The sequence below is a fragment of the Dendrobates tinctorius genome, unplaced genomic scaffold, assembly GCF_039654945.1.
Source record: "Dendrobates tinctorius isolate UK_male_01 unplaced genomic scaffold, ASM3965494v1 ptg000004l, whole genome shotgun sequence".
NCBI lineage: Eukaryota > Metazoa > Chordata > Amphibia > Anura > Dendrobatidae > Dendrobates > Dendrobates tinctorius.
Window position 1 is genome coordinate 264,852 of NW_027361672.1, and position 17,243 is coordinate 282,094.

The 17,243-nt window shown below is 43.4% G+C and overlaps 1 protein-coding gene across 5 annotated transcripts in view; it reads right to left on the bottom strand.

The window, feature by feature from the left end:
• KIF13A (kinesin family member 13A) overlaps positions 1–17,243 on the bottom strand; it is a 330,019-nt gene that overhangs the window by 114,137 nt on the left and 198,639 nt on the right. For all 5 annotated transcript variants that reach the window (XM_073566095.1, XM_073566092.1, XM_073566093.1 and 2 more), the window contains exons 15-16: positions 8,924–9,010; positions 8,679–8,845 (exon numbers count right to left, since the gene is read on the bottom strand). In XM_073566095.1, coding sequence (XP_073422196.1) covers positions 8,679–8,845; positions 8,924–9,010 — 254 coding nt within the window. The remainder of the gene's footprint in view (positions 1–8,678; positions 8,846–8,923; positions 9,011–17,243) is intronic.

The following is a 17,243-nucleotide window of genomic DNA, read 5'->3' on the forward strand; positions in this document are numbered from 1 at the left end:
ATAAGGAAAAACTTCAATTGTGGCCCTCTGTGTATTTGAGTTTGACATCCCTGGAGTTCTGCAGCAGAAAGGTTGAAACTTCACAAATAAGCTTTCAAAGATAGTCACAATGCAATGCGTATGTATCTTTTGATCTGCAAAGCGAATGCCAAATGAATATTTTGCCCCCTTGAAAAAGAACATGGAACTAAAAGCTCAGGGATCACGCACACGTCATAGCATGTTATGAAAGCCAAACACGCATTGCAAACTAAAGCAATCGTCTGAAGCTCCTAAAAATTTCTATTATCCCCTTCCCTAAAGCAAGGTGACATGGCTTGCTAAATATCCTAGTGGTCAGCTTTTATTGCTACATGTAAGCCAAAAGTGCACATGTATCCGTATAATCGCACACCGCAGCCATGTAAAATATGGTCTGACTACTTTTCTCCAGACCAAATGCCATTCTATGCAAGATCTCTCAGCTTTGGCTAACAGAGGTAGGTCTCAAGAGGGAGGCCGTCTACTATTCTTAAAAGAAACATGTCAGCAAGGGTTGTTTAAGTGGGATAAACTTTCCAAAACTGTTAGTAGAATGGGTATTTAACATGTAAAACAAGCAGCCCCATGCAAAAACAACTCAGTACTGGACCTTTGTTCCAATCATAGTGCAAACACTGGATAACCTCGTTCCACCAGACTGAAGGAAAGATCTTGAAGAACGATATCCACCTAGTAGATGTCCAGCAATACTCCCATGTAAATGGCTCCGAGACGTCTTCCTCAGCACAAGCTTACACCAATGACATGAATATATCAATTACCATGCTAATGCAGGCACAATTTTTTAGATTTTGGGTTGAACAATGTACATTTCAATTTTATTTATTGCTGACATGGTAAAACTGTCTAAACAGTAATGGCGGTTGTAGTGTATAAGTGACATGAAATAATACAGTATGTGAGGCTTCTTCATTTCCTTTTCACTTTGCTATTATCACTGCATCTAATCTATTTATATAATTGCCTTGTAATGTTTTCACTTCCTGTTCTGTCCAGATGTCACCGTATTCCAGAATTCCAAAAGGAGGAAGTTCACTGACCGCAATATTGGGACACCCAAGTGATAGGTGTCTCAATATGGAAACTGCTGCTGGTAACAACCTATTGCGCGGTACCGCCAGCTTAACACCATCGCACTGCGCCTGCGCGAATTCCGGGCAGGCGCAGTGAATAACACACATACTCTATACGCCGTACGCACCACACACACTCGGTCTCACACACTCAGACACACACACTCACACAGCCTTTTGCGCGGTACCTCCAGCGGAACACCATCGCACTGCGCCTGTGCACATTCCGGGCAGGCGCAGTGAATAATTCGGCTGATCCCAGCGGAGTATGCGCGACGTGTCTACAGGCAGAGGAAGCCGGTCACATTAAAGGGGTTTTACCACACACGGAAGTTCATTTCAAAAATTGTCTATGTCTGACCGTGAATGAAGCATACCACATCTCCTGGGCAGGGGAGGAAGGAAAATACTGACATTACAGCAGGGGATCACAGAGGATTCATTTTGTGAGGTAAAATATTTCACTGACTCTTTTTAACCCCTTACCTACAATGGACGTAATATTCCGTCCATGTGACCCTGGACCTAATTACCATGGACGGAATATTACGTCACAGCGATCAGCGGCGCCCACGTGGTGATCGCGGCCGGGTGTCAGCTGATTATCACAGCTGACACCCGGCACAATGTGTCAGGGGCGGTCACGGACCGCCCCCGACACGTTAACCCCTTGTACACCGTGATCAAACGCGATCGCGGTGTACCGGGGGTTAAAGGGAAGCATCGGCAGGGAGGGGGCTCCCTCCGTGCTTCCCTGAGCCCCCCACAGCAGCGCAATGTGCAGCGCTGCTGCGGGGGGCTCTTTCCCTACAGGCCCCCGGATCCAAGATGGCGACGGGGGCCTTCGGGGGCCTGTAGGGAGCTGACTTCCTCACTGCCTGCAAAGCGCAGGCATGAGGAAGTCTGCAGAACTGCCTGTGACAGATTGCTGATCTGTCACAGTGATCTGTGATGTGACAGATCAGCGATCTGTCACAGGACAGTGATGTCCCACCTGGGACAAGGTAATAAAGTAAAAAAAAAAAAAAAGTGTTAAAAATAATTTAACAAAAAAAATCGCTAAATAAATTAGTAAAAAAAAAAAAAATATTCCCCAACAAATCCATTTTTTCAAAATAAAAAAAATAAAAACAATAAAAGTACACATATTTGGTATTGCCGCGTCCGTAGTGACCCGCCCTATAAAAACTGTCCCATTAGTTAACCCCTTTAGCGAACCCCTTAAAAAATAAAAATAAAAAACGAAGCAAAAAATAATGATTTATTATCATACCACCAAACAAAAAGTGCAATAACGCGCGATCAAAAAGACGCATATAAATATCCATGGTACCGCTGAAAACGTCATCTTGTCCTGCAAAAAACGAGCTGCCATACAGCGTCACCCGCAAAAAAATAAAAAAGTTATAGCTCGCAGGATAAAGCGATACAAAAATAATTATTTTTTATATAAAATTGTTTTCATTGCAAAAAACCGACAAAACATAAAAAAAGACCTAAATGAGGTATCGCTGTAACCATACTGACCCGAAGAATAAAAACGCTTTATCAATTTTACCGCACGCGGAACGGTGTAAACGCACCCCCCAAAAGAAATTCATGAAACGCTGGTTTTTGTTCATTCTGCGTCCTAAAAATCGGAATAAAAAGTGATCAAAAAATGTCACATGCCCGAAAATGGTATCAATGAAAACGTCAACTCGTCCCGCAAAAAATAAGACCTCACATGACTCGGTGGGTCAAAATACGGAAAAATTATAGTTCTCAATATGTGGTGATGCAAAAACTATTTTTACAATAAAAAGCGTCTTTTAGCGTATGACAGCCGCCAAACATAAAAACCGCCATAAATAGTAAATCAAACCCCCCGTTATCACCCCCTTAGTTAGGGAAAAATAATAAAACTAAAAGAAAATGTATTTATTTCCATTTTCCCATTAGGGTTAGGGCTCAGATTAGGGTTAGGGGTGTGTTGGGGTTGGGGTTAGGGTTGGAGTTATAATTGGGGAATTTCCACTGTTTGGGCACATCAGGTGCTCTCCAAATGCAACATGGCGTCTGATCTCAAGTCAAATGGTGCTCCTTCCCTTCCAAGCTCTGCCATGCGCCCAAACAGTGTTTTACCCCCACATATGGGGTATCAGCCTACTCAGGACAAATTACAAAACAACTTTTGGGGTCCAATTTCTCCTGTTACCCTTAGGAAAATAAAAAATTGGGGGCAAAAATATCATTTTTGCGGAAAAAAATGATTTTTTTATTTTCACGCCCAGGCGTTATAAACTTCTGTGAAGCACTTGGGGGTTCAAAGTGCTCACCACACATCTAGATAAGTTCCGTGGGGGGTCTAGTTTCCAAAATGGGGTCACTTGTAGGGAGTTTCAATAGTTTAGGTACATCAGGGGCTCTCCAAACACACATGACACCCGCAGACCAATCCATCAAAGTCTGCATTCCAAAACGTCACTACTTCCCTTCCGAGCTTCGATGTGTGCCCATACAGTAGTTTTCTCCCACATATGAGGTATCAGCGTACTCAGGACAAATTGGACAACAACTTTTGGGGTCCAATTTCTCCTGTTACCCTTGGGAAAATAAAAAAATTGGAGACTAATTGATCATGTTTGTGGAAAAAATACGATTATTTTATTTTCATGCCTGGGCATTATAAGCTTCTGTGAAGCCCTTGGGGGTTTAAAGTGCTCACCACACATCTACATAAGTTCCTTAGGGGGTCTAGTTTCCAAAATGGGGACATTTGTGGGGGGTTTCCACTGTTTAGGTACATTAGGGGCTCTCCAAAGGCAACATTACACCCGCAGACCATTCCATCAAAGTCTGCATTCCAAAACGTCACTACTTCCTTTCCGAGCCCCGACGTGTCCCCACACAGTAGTTTTCTCCCACATATGGGGTGTCAGCGTACTCAGGACAAATTGGACAAAAACTTTTGGGGTCCAATTTCTCCTGTTACCCTTGGGAAAATAAAAAAAATGGGGACTAAAAGATGATGTTTGTGGAAAAAATACGATTTTTTTATTTTCACGCCCGGGCGTTAAAAACTTCTGTGAAGCACTGGAGGGTTCAAAGTGCTCACCACACATCTAGATAAGTTCCTTGGGGGGGTCTAGTTTCCAAAATGGTGTCATTTGTGGGGGGTTTCTACTGTTTTGGTACATCAGGGGCTTTCCAAACGCGACATGGTGTCCGATCTCAATTCCAGCCAAAAATGTCAAATGGTGCTGCTTCCCTTCCGAGCTCTGCCATGCGCCCAAATAGTGGTTTACCCCCACATGTGGGGTATCAGCGCACTCAGGATAAATTGCACAATATCTTTTAGGGTCCTGTTACTCTTGGAAAAATAAGAATTGAGGGTGAAAAGATCATTTTTGTGGAAAAAATATTATTTTTTAATTGTACGGCTGTATGTTATAAACTTCTGTGAAGCCCTTGGGGGTTCAAAGTTCTCAGCACACATCTAGATAAGTTCCTGGGGGGTCTAGATTCCAAAATGGTGTCATTTGTGGGGGGTTTCCACTGTTTTGGTACATCAGGGGTTTTCCAATCGCGACATGGTGTCCGATCTCAATTCCAGCCAAAAACGTCAAATGGCGCTGCTTCCCTTCCGAGCTCTGCTATGCGCCCAAATAGTCATTTACACCCACATATGGGGTATCAGCGTACTCAGGACAAATTGCACAATAACTTTTAGGGTCCTGTTAGCCTTGGAAAAATAAAAATTGGGGGTGAAAAGATCATTTTTGTGGAAAAAATATGATTTTTTAATTGTACCGCTGTACGTTATAAACTTCTGTGAAGCCCTTGTGGGTTCAAAGTTCTCACCACATATCTAGATAAGTTCCTTGGGGGGTCTAGTTTCCAAAATGGGGTCACTTGGGGGGGGTTTCCACTGTTTAGGTACATCAGGGGCTCTCCAAACGCGACATGGCGTCCGATCTGAATTCCAGACAATTTTGCATTGAAAAAGTCAAACGGCGCTCCTACCCTACTGAGGTCTGCCATGCGCCGAAACAGTGGTTCCCCCCCACATATCAGGTATCAGCGTACTCAGGACAAATTGCACATTAACTTTTGCAGTCCAATTTCTCCTGTTACCCTTGGTAAAATAAAAAAAATTGAACCTGAAGTATTTTTTTTGTGAAAAAAGTTAGATATTCATTTTTATTTTTAAATATTCAAACAATTCCTGTGACGCACCTAAAGGGTTAATAAACTTCTTGAATGTGGTTTTGACCACCTTAAGGGGTGCAGTTTTTAGAATGGTGTCACTTTTGGGTATTTTCTATCACATAAACCCCTCAAAGTGGCTTCAAATGTGATGTGGTCCCTAAAAATAAAATGGTGTTGCAAAAATGAGAAATCGCTGGTCAATTTTTAACCCTTATAACTTCCTAACAAAAAAAAATTTTGGTTCCAAAATTGTGCTGATGTAAAGTAAACATGTGGTAAATGTTATTTATTAAGTTTTTTGTGTGCCGTATCTCTGTGATTTAAGGGCATAAAAATTCAAAGTTGGAAAATTGCGAAAATTTCAAAATTTTCGCCAAATTTCCGTTTTTTTCACAAATAAACGCAAGTTATTTGATTGAAATTTTACCACTAACATGAAGTACAATATGTCACGAGAAAACAATGTCAGAATCACCGGGATCCATGGAAGCGTTTCAGAGTTATGACCTCATAAAGGGACAGTGGTCAGAATTGTAAAAATTGGCCCGGGAGTTAACGTGCAAACCACCCTTGGTAGTGAAGGGGTTAAACAATATTTTACTTCACAAAATGTATCCTCTGCGATCTCCTGCTGTCATTATTGTCTTTTGCTTCCTCCCAGGAGCTGTGGTATGTTCTGTACACGGTCAGACACAGGGGTGAGAGAGACAGAGCACAGGGGGGAGACAGCTCAAATGGGACAGCACTTGAGGGGACAACACAGCACAGGAATGGGAGAGACAGCAGACAAGAAGCATAGCACATGAGGTAGACAGGTCAAAGAAGAGAGCACAGACGGGAGAAGTCAGCACATGGGGAAAGAGAGCGTGGATAGGTGAGTGAGCACATGGGGGGAGAGATTCTCAACGCTGCAAAGCCTGCGCCCATCGTGACATTACCGCCCTCTCGATGCTATAGCATCGGGCCTCCATCTAGTTATTACATAATGATCTAACATACTCTAGGCTTACATTTCTGCTAAGTTCTTGGCTTCCAGTGAACGAAAAAGTTCTTTTTTTACATTCCGAGGCTGAAAACAGTCTTATATCAGTCCTAGTACTACACAGTTGCAGTGTAGAAATCTGTTTCAGTCTATGTCAGTAGTAGTGGCCTGCATACTACTTGTTGGGGTTTTCCGATGCACAAATGTGCGCTAAGAGATGGCTGCAAATACGCGGTCGTTGTCCGTTATAGGGGAATATTTACCAATGCTGTCCTGGTTTTAGACAGTGCAAACTCAGATTAGATGGACTTAAAATGCATCAGATAAATGTAATGCATCTGTAGACGCTCTTGTCTAATGGTACCGTTACACTTAGCGATGCACCAGCGATCCCGACAACGATATGGATCGCTGGTGCATCGCTAAGTGGTCGCTAGTGAGCTGCCACACAGGCAGATCTCACCAGCGACATAGCAGGGGTCGGGGGTCGCTACTTACCTGTCAGACGCGGCGATCCTGACGTCCTCCCGCCCGTGTCCACGCGTCGCTCATCGGCGCCACAGGAAGCCCAGCATGAAGCGCCCGACGAGAAATGGTCCAGGACGTTCTTGCGCAACCAGCGATGAGCAGCAGGGGAGCCGGTCGGAGGCAAGTATCAGACATAGCGATATCGCTAGCAATATCGCTGCTACGTCACAAAATCAGTGACGTTACAGCGATATTGCTAGCGATATCGCTATGTGTAACGGGCCCCTAAGGGACCCCATAAGCAGACTAAAATCGCCCCAACCCGCCGATATCAACAGGTTCAGCCTATGGTTTGATGTGTATGGGGACACCAACCGACTGATGGTCTGGAGAGATGTCGATTATGTCCAATTTCGGACTGCTGATTGAATTGTGCTCCATGAGATAAATCACAAGCTTATGTGTCAGCTGACAGCTTTCTCAAAGAGAACACAGGAGTGCTTGGCCGAACGAACGCTCCTGTGTATGGGAGTGTTGTCTGAAATGACTGTCTGCAAAATGATTGACTAAAGCATCGTTTGGCCGACAGGCATCTTAGGCCTGTTTCACACTTCTGTTTTGTTATGTCAGTTAAAATCTGCCAAAATGGCGGAAAGCGGATCCGTTGTGAACGGATGAATTTTAAAGGAACCGCTGCCCAGGAAAAGGAAGAGGAAGCGGGAAGAGGGAAGAGGAAGCGGGAAGAGGAAGCGGAGGAGAGTGGGAGAGAGAGGGAGAGGGAGAGAGAGATCATTTCTGTCTGCCAGAAATGATTTCAGGGTCAAATTTCCGCCTGACTTCATTCCTCCGGGCATGCGCACTATAAAAATGCGGATCCTTCAGCACAAAAAACGGTACATGGTCCGTCCAGGCATCTCGGCGGACGCAAAAAAATTGAGGGATCCGCAAAAAAAACGGATCCGCCGGTAATGCAAATCAATGGGGAAAAAATCGGATCCGCCAAAAAAAATGGTGGATCCGTTTTTTGCAAAAACGGCGGATTTTGACTGATGGTCAAAAACGGAAGTGTGAAACAGGCTTTATGTGTAAGTAGTTGGCTCACTTTGTGCAAAAGGTTTGCAAAAGTTTGGCACTTTTCTTGACCCACAATATATCATGATAAATCACACCCCTCTTTGGCAAAGCCATGCCCTTAAGCCAAACGCTCTTGTTGGACAAGGCACAGAAAGTGTTTAAAATACATAATAAATATGGTGACGTCATGAAACGCAGCTTTGTGGAGCAAACTGTGTCAGAATTCTGGCGGATTAAACTTTTTATATCTCCCCTATGATACATACAGAAGCGATTAGGTAACCATAGCATTCTGTAAGTGTGAAGGAGGCCTAACAATCAGGTACAAGAGAAGTTTTCTGACCTAGATTTTGGCTTAAACCACTAGATAAATCTGTGCAAGCTTTACATAGGACAATGTTCATTGCATTGCAATGGGTAAAATCTGCAGATAACATGTGCAATAAAATCCATAACAGAATATGGAAAACAACATTTTTCTAGATTTTCATTTCAGCAAGAAAACCTCACCGCAAGCTATTGTATTGAATAAAAAAAACGCAAGACACGCAAGTTGATTAATTCTGTGATTTCCCATAAGCTTCTTTATAGGATAAATATGCATGAAAAACAACAAGTGTGAACAAAAATAAAACCTTGGGAAAAAACTTAAATAAAGTAAGTGTGAATGCTAGGGATGAAACCACATGGTGAAGCAGGCCAAGCAGACAATGGTTGCATAACGTTGTTTCATAATTGCGCAGCCGTTGCCCACTTCAGATTGGCAAGAGTTTCCGTTGCGCAGCTAGCCACCTACGGTGTAAACTTGGCCCCGTGCCGTTTTCCGGCACCCATGCCTATTTACTTACCATTGCTATTCAAAGCCTTCATTATAACCTCCATCTGTGCAAATTCATAACTATAGTCAGGTTCCGAGGACGCTTCGCTGGTAGCATCAAGATCAATGTCAATGCAGCTTGTCTCTTTCTCAAACTCTCTCAGCCAATCTTTCCTTTTTCTCTTTGGCAGGTTGAGCCTAGTTAAACATTATTAGATTCAGTTAATGTTGGAAAATACTCAAGACTAATGAGGGCCGAGGGGTGTAAAGAAATACCTGAAGAAGTGGTTGTTTCCCCAGAGGATTCTGTCTCCATGCCACAAAGTGGTTTGAGAGCAGACCTGAACCCCATTTACACACGTCCTGGGAAAAAATGGGACAAGTCAAATCAAAATGCATGAGAAAATTTTACATCAGATCGGAGAGTAGCACAAGTTAGGAGACCTGGGAATATTAGTCTGCTCTAGACTACACTAGACCGTCTCTTATTTTAGAATTTCACTGTGAGAGATACTGATCAGTGGAATCCTGAAATGCCACAAGACTAGTGTTCGGTATAAAAAATTATAGACACAAAGTAATAAACCCCCATATAACACTCATATTACTTTCAGTTTGTGCTAGTCAGAAGTAATTAAAAATAGCCATGCAAAACACACCAAGCAAAAGTCCAGGTTTGTGTTTCGCCACAAGACACAAATGCAGCAAAAAGCTAACAGATCAATTAAAAAAAAAAACAGATGGAGAACAAAATCTTATAATATCATCTGTAATTGGCCAACCACAACAGGCACTCAGTTTCAGCAAATGACAGAATTGTAAATATATATACATTTCTAATCTGAGAGAGATGTGGGCAAGCTTTGTGACCTGTGCAGAGGTCATTACACAGAGAGGTGGAGGAGATGAACTGCAACCAAACTAATGTTATGATCCGCTATATATGGGTTATCTGTCGTTGTAATCCTGCCTGTGATAATGAGATGACAACTGAAAAGTGATCTCTACAGAACAGAAGGTATCTATTAAGAGGCTCAGTGAAAAGAATTAAAATTGCAAGATTGTGTGTGTGGGGTGGTTTGTTTTGGTTTTTTACTTTTTCACATTGCAGACATTTTTGGTTGTCTTGCTTTTGTCTTTTCATCCCCACCTTCCAGGTCCAAAACATAGCAAAATGAGAGAATATTTTTTTCAGGACAGGTGGTAGTCTGCAATATAGCCCATTTCAACTGCTTGAAACTTTGAACACTAGCACTTTTTAGTATGTCAGTGTATTATCATTTTAGCTATCCCCTATAATGCCCTGACATGACAACCCATAGAAACAGTATAATCGAGCTTTTGTAGGACAAAGCGCAATGGGGTGACAGACTGCGGACCTCCTTTGATGTAACCACCAGGATTTCAGGGTCCTAATGCTTCTAAGTGGTAAAGTGTGTTGAATGGCACTACCCTCCAACCGTGACAGTTACAAGTTGTATCAGCTGTATAGTAACGTTGTCACCTACAATAAAGGTCCTGAGCTTACTCCATAAGTCGCACAATTGACACGTAACATACATGTGCTTCACACGTCAGAGTAGATTCATGCTGCCCAAAGCATGAGCAGCAGGAATCAGACACTGTCTGCTCTCCTGTAGCCATGTATGTTTTACTATGAAATGTTGAGGGGTTACAGAGAACCCACTTACCATGAGGAAACCGCCTAACCAAGTCCAGTTAGATGATAAATGCACTAGCAGGATGCAGCTGGCCTCCATTACATAGGCTGGTCAGTTAGTTTGCACCTGTGCTGCCCCAGCCTATATAATGGAGGTCAGCTGCATCCTGCTAGTGCATTTATCATCTAACTGAACTTGGTTAGGCGGTTTCCTCATGGTAAGTGGGTTTTTTTTTCTGGGGCGTCATTCCTAATGTGTTGCATTTTTTTGGTGCTGGGCAGCCCACCTATTATAATATTTTGGGCGTCATCAATTGGCTGCAAGTCAGACACCTTGCATCACGCATATCCATGTGAGTGGTGTCCCATGCAAGCCTGGATAGATAGTCAGACGAACAGATAGACAGAGCCTCCATTTATCATTAAATGTTGCCTCTTCAATTTTTAAGTACCGTAACTGTCAAACATTAAGTATCAAGTTGAGGAATTGCTGAGCGCCCAGAGGAAATGTTGGAAGGTGGCAGTGGCATCAGTTACATGCACAGAAATGGGCTCGCTATTATAGTCTGCCAAATGAAATGATGGAGGCATCCAAACAGCTTCATACTTCCTCCCACTTCCGGCTCATTCCTGTCATGTGTGTCACTCCTTCCATCTGCCACCCAGCTCCTCTAGGCTTCTCTAGCAGGCAATCACCCTGCCGTCTGGCTCACACCCTGGCTGGCACGGTTCAGCTTCCGCCAAGGCTATTGTGTTGGCTCAGATGTCAGACATGCTATTGCAAGACGTGAGAGACGCTGAGATGGGAATGACGTCCGCTGCCCTTTTATTCAAGGGAAACTCTTAGCCATGCTACAATGCCTAAAATTCCACAATTGAAAAAGAACATTTGAAATGGGATATACAAGCACAGCTGAGCACTAGAATATGAGGCAGGTTTTCACTCCAAATTCAAAGAAAGCATTCTATTAAGGATATAAAGACATTTATTTCCTGTGTCTGTATAATGTAATTATTCCATCTATAACTCAGATGTTTTTTATCCTTTTTCCAGATTGGACACTGATAGAACTGTGTTCATTTCCGCACTACTTTCGTGTTGAGAAAGGCTAGCTGTAACTGTTTGGATTGCACAAAGAGCTCGGAATTTTAGAACCTGGGACATCACCTTGTAGGTCTGCGCAGGAGTGAAGGAACTCCAGGTATTAATGGCAATGTAAGCCCCATCCAGGATAGTGGTAATGCAGCAGGAGTTTTAATCTCAGCAGAACACACACATAGCAGACGTGTTAAGGGGAACTCTTCTCTTTGACTTGTATTTTCCATTGTAAAGATTCAATAAGATTTTTCATACTTCACTAACCTGCAGCTCAATATCCAAAATTGTCATTTATGTTTAGAATAAAGATGGCACCAACTCTTCTGGCCACGGCTGCCAGAGAAAGGAAAAGATGGGGAGGCAAGCTATTGCTTATGAATCCTTTTTTGTATTGTCATGTGAAATAGTGAGAACATATTTCTTTACAAAAGCACCATCAGAGGGCCCCCATAAAGAAACTAAGCAGCGTGCCTCAATAAGTGTCACCCCCTCAGAAGATTCATATTGCCTTTAGCACAGAAACCATGAAATAAAGATTACACAGTATGTGCTGGTTTCAACATTGCACAGCTTCAAAGAAAACCTCATTTGGCTTAATGGCAGGATTCTCTCTACACAAGTAGGGCGAGAAGTCATCCAACTCTCGCCAGGCAGGGAAAAGCTAGTGAGAGCCACCATGTGCCCTATTCTCCCCAGGGCAAGAATCTGGGCCCTGTGCCAGACAACAGTTCAGAAAAAAGCATGAAATATTATGGGGGATCAAAATAAAATATATTGTCTGTAAAGGGAACCTGGCAGAAACATCTAGCCAACATCCGAACCATTTATAGGACTATTTAGCCCTTTAAGGCTAAGTTCCCACAATGGGTTTTTGGTATGTTTTTTGATGCTGCAGATTTTCTAAAGTATTTCTAAACTAAATACCCAAATTAGGTTACTTTGGGGGTTTTTCATGGCATTTTTGAGTGCATTGCTTTTTTTTTACTTTGTTTTGTGTTTCACTGTTGCTTTGCTTTTGATACTTCCTGTTATTTGGCTCTGACAAATCTTTATTGATAATAATAATTTTTGCTTCTACAACACCAACATATTCAGCAGCACTCTGATACAGTCATATGCAGATTAAATTAGTGCGCTTCCACATGTACATATTTTACCAGTGGATTTTCCACACCTAATGCAATTCTATGGGGAAAATCTGCACATAAAACTCAGCATAACCCTAAGAGAAAACAGGATTTTTGGTTGCATACCGTAAAATCTGTTTCTTGGAGCCTTCTTGGGGGACACAGGAAACCATGGGTGTACGCTATACTGCCACTAGGAGGCTGACACTATGTAGAAATGTAGAAAAAAGGTTAGCTCCTCCTCTGCAGTGTACACCCCACTGACAGGAATTAGGATATTCAGTTAGTGAGAAAGCAGTAGGAGAAGCAATCTGGTAAAAGAGACAGAAACCACAGAAAAACACAAACTGTAACAATATGATACAGTAACCAGAGCTGTTCAACTTGGGAGGCTGCTGTGTCCCCCAATGAAGGCTCCGAGAAACAGATTGTACGGTAAGCAACCAAAAATCGTGTTTTCTCTATCGCTTCATTGGGGGACACCGGAAACCATGGGACGTCCCAAAGCAGTACCCAAGGGGACGGAACAGCAGCCAACTCCAATCAAGACGAAGAACTCACCATTGTCACCTGCAAGGTCTTTTTACCCCAACCGGCATCCGCCGAAGCTAGGCATGGGCTCTGAAAAACCTTCCGGACTTGTGGAGGACATATCTTTGCTATGCAGAAGTGCCGGGCGGAAGCCCTTAGAGCACCACCAGGAGGTGCACACTGCCCAAGTAGAGTGCGTCTAAACCCAGAAGAACGCGGTTTCTCCTGACCCAGCAACCCTACCAATGCCGACCGGATTCAGCGAGCAGCCGCTGACCTGGAGGCCGGAGGACCTCTACATGCCAAGCCCAAGACCGAAAAAAAGAGGGGAAGGACGGCACCGTCACTCTGGCCAGGTAGTCTGATGAGAGAGCGCTACGAAGGATAAGTCAGAGCCGGACGAAAGGAAGGGAAATAAGAATGATGGACACAGAAAGTGCACGGCAAAAATACACTCCTCATTTGGAGTGGTGATGTATCTGCCATACCAAAATTGGTTGATTATTTCAATTGCAATTATTTCAATTTAAAATTTACGTTTGTGACTGATCCGCATGTAATCTCATTTTTGGATCTGACATTAAAGGGTGTTGATGGTGCTGTTATCAGCACATCCACATTTTGCAAACCACTCTCTGGCAATAGCATATTGCATGCTTCTAGCAGCCACCCTGGTCACACTGTCAAATCTGTACCTGTGGGTGAGCTTACTAGAATCACTAGAAATTGCAATGATGAGAATGTCTTGAAGGAGGAGATCAATTTGTGCTGTGATAAGCTTAGGAAAAGAGGCTATTCTAATTGGTGATAAGAAAGAGCTAAAAAAAAATAGTGCACAAAAAGAAGTGGCACGATATGCTAGCCCCAAAAACACATATTAATGATAACAACACTCATAACAAAATTTTTTGCTCTATTCAATATAGTCCCCAGTTTGTCACTATCAAATCTCTCATTTTAAAACATTTACCAATTTTGTTTGAGGACGACATTCTATCTAATATTTTGTCTAATGGGTGTCGAGTGGTAGCAAAAAAAGCTAACACCCTGTCTGATACGCTGTTTCTGTGATAGTGCAAATGTGGAAGAACATAAAATAAAGCAATATACTAATTGCAACAGCAAAAATGTAATTTATTTAATCACATGTTTGAAGTGCAATTTAAAATATGTGGGTTGTACGTCTCGCATGCTCAAAATTCGTATATCTGAGCACATAACCAATATTTTGTCTCCTTCTAGTACAAATCGATCTATTTCTTCTGCATCCAAACACTTTATTTCTCAGCGTCAAAGAAGCACTGAATTTTTTAAAGTTATTGGTATTGAAAGATTGACGCGCAATATGAGAGGTGGCGACATAAAAAAACGCCTTATGACACGTGAAGCGTACTGGATTTTTTTACTTGAATACATGTTTTCCCGACGGACTAATTGCCAGAAAAGAAATTATGTTTCATTATTGATTATCATATGTATTAATTTTTTGATATGTGTTTACATGTTTATATTTAAGTTTCCATTATCATAATTTTCTGTTTTATTTGCTCTTTTGTGCATTTTGGTTTTTTTTTCCTCTACATTTTGTCTTCCCTTCCACCCTCCCCTTTTCTTCCCTTCCTTCCTTGTGAAGTTGGACCTTTTTTCCACTTTGTACAGAAAGTGCACAACTGCTGCCACAGACTCTGCAAGACTCCGGGAGTAGTTGAGAGCCTGAAGGGGAAAGCTATACAATGAAAAAGAAAATGGATCCGTCCCTTGCAAAACGCAGAAATCTGCGAAGCTCTGAAGAAATCAGGACCTGGATAAAGGCATCATGGAACAAAAGAAAAATCATGCGATTCCCAGAAAGTAAATACTGAACGAAGAGATTTCCTCCTGAAAGACAAGGATGGACTCAATCCTTGATCCCCAACGAGTCACGCTGAGGAAAATTCACCGGAGAACCACGAGGTTAGCCTGAGGAAGGAGAGAGCTTGTCTCTCCGGTGACCTCCTAATAATTTGGTCCAATTGGAGCCAAACCGAAGGGAAACCCAGGAAAGGCAAGTTGGTGAGGGACCTGTTTGGAGATACGTTCGCTCTTCAAGCCGTAAGCCAAATGGTCCTTTGGATGGGCACAACTTTGCTGGATCTGGCAAAGTGGAAAACCATGTACTTCCCTGCAAGAGATATTTAGGCAGTGAGGACGGCCAATTCTTCCGACCGGTTTCCAGAAAGAATGCCCTGATGAGCAACCTATAAACTTGCAACCCGGGTGGAGGCAAGGGCAGGACACAATGTAGCGGTGTAACGCTTCCATGGTTGATATTGTCAAGGACTCTATGAATCCGCCGTTAGCATCCCTGAAGGATGCATGTCTGAGAGAGGAAGGACCGTATTGGTGGGAAAACTGGAAACTGGAGGGTTCGTAGTTGGAGAAGTAGTCAAATTTGCGGAGCGCTCTGATATACCGAGGCGCTCCCTTCTTTGGAAGTGGCTGGACTAAGTTCTCTTGAGTGAATGACAAGGAAAGACCTGAGAGAAGGCCACTGTAAACCTGCTAGAGAGCCGAACGCTGAAGACGTACTGAATGGGACCTGGGGATACCCTGGATCTCATTGCCGCGATGTAGGCTCAGACTGACTAACAGAGCGGCTCATAAAGGGAGAACCGTTGAAGAGACAACTGCTTGCCCGACCAAGCAGGTAGAACGTAGACAACTGGACGACTTCGCATACTGAGATCAAAAGGAAGCTAAACCCAGCCTGCAGGAATGCAGATGGGCATGGAAAAAATAGTCTAGATGGGCGTTGAAAGTATAACAAAAAAATGAGCAGTCGAACGAGGAAAGGCCATGAAAAAAACCAGTATGTCAACTGCATGGAAAGTTGACTCTAGGAGATCACAAAGACTCCAGAAGACAACTAGGCTGACGAAAGGAAGATCATTCCCTATGACGATCTAAATGACAGTATCCATCCTGGACCCTCTGGAACAGGGAGAGGATTGCAGTGTAGACCCGCTTACCCAAGTATAAGACACCACGCGCCTGAGGATAACAGTGAAAAAGATATGATTCTAGCTGAAGGAAGAAACGTGTTATCACCAAACTCCTCATTGGATCCAGGACTGGAGCAGCTTTCTACCCTGGTCGATGCTTGCGCAGTGGAAGATCCCACTCCTGTCTGAGGTCGGAGACTCGTTCCTGCCAAGCTCGGAAGTCACATCTCTGAGCTGCTTGAGGCTTTATCCGATGTCTGTAAGAAAGAATAGGTAAGTACTGACAAATGGGGAGCTTAGGTATTGTGGTGGCTTGAAGTATAGACTAGAACTTATAAACTACTACTGGTCAATCATTAATGATAGGCGTAACACATCGGGCAGTAAAGAAAGCCTGCGGGAAGTACTGTAAACTGACCAACTGGGTAATTAGAGGTAAGCTCAAAAAATCAGGTGGTGTGGAAAAACTCCTGTGGAGCAACTCACACTCAGGGCCCAGAGCTTGGCCGAAGGAAAAAACTGCGACCATCCGGTAGCTGACACGAGAGTGTCTGATCTACCTGAAGGTGGAGTATCCACGTATGCTGCTGCTGAGATCCAACCTATGGTATTGAGATCCACTCCGTTTGTACGTGGTAGAGTTTATGTTTATGACCATGAAACATGCAGAAGAAGGGGCCTCTGACTCACCTGAAAGCGGATTGCAACCACAGCTGCAGCCCACCAGAAGTGATAAATACCGGCATCTCTCACTGAGTGGCGATTAGACGGGAGCTTAGACAAATGCTGCAAAAGACACTGAGGAGCGTGATAGAGGGCTCTTCTGACTCACCTGACAATGGGACAGAACAGCCGGACAGATGCAGCTGATCGACCTCGGGTACGTTTGAGCCACAGGAAAGACGGCATGTATTGACTAAACATGTCTGGTAGAGGACTATCCAAGTCCTGGATAAGAGATAGAGTACTGCTGCAACAGATCACAAGGGACCTGACTCACCTGAATATGGTACAGAATACCCGTACCACTGCAGCCGTCAACCCAAGACACGTCTCCATTGAAATACGACAGTTTCAACCACTGTGCTAAGTAGGTGGTGCGTCTGAAGCCTGGATAGCGGGACAGAGCACAGCTGCAATCGGCTCTCATCATCCTGTGACTAAATAAGCATGGAGAGAACTCGGAGAAGGGTATAGG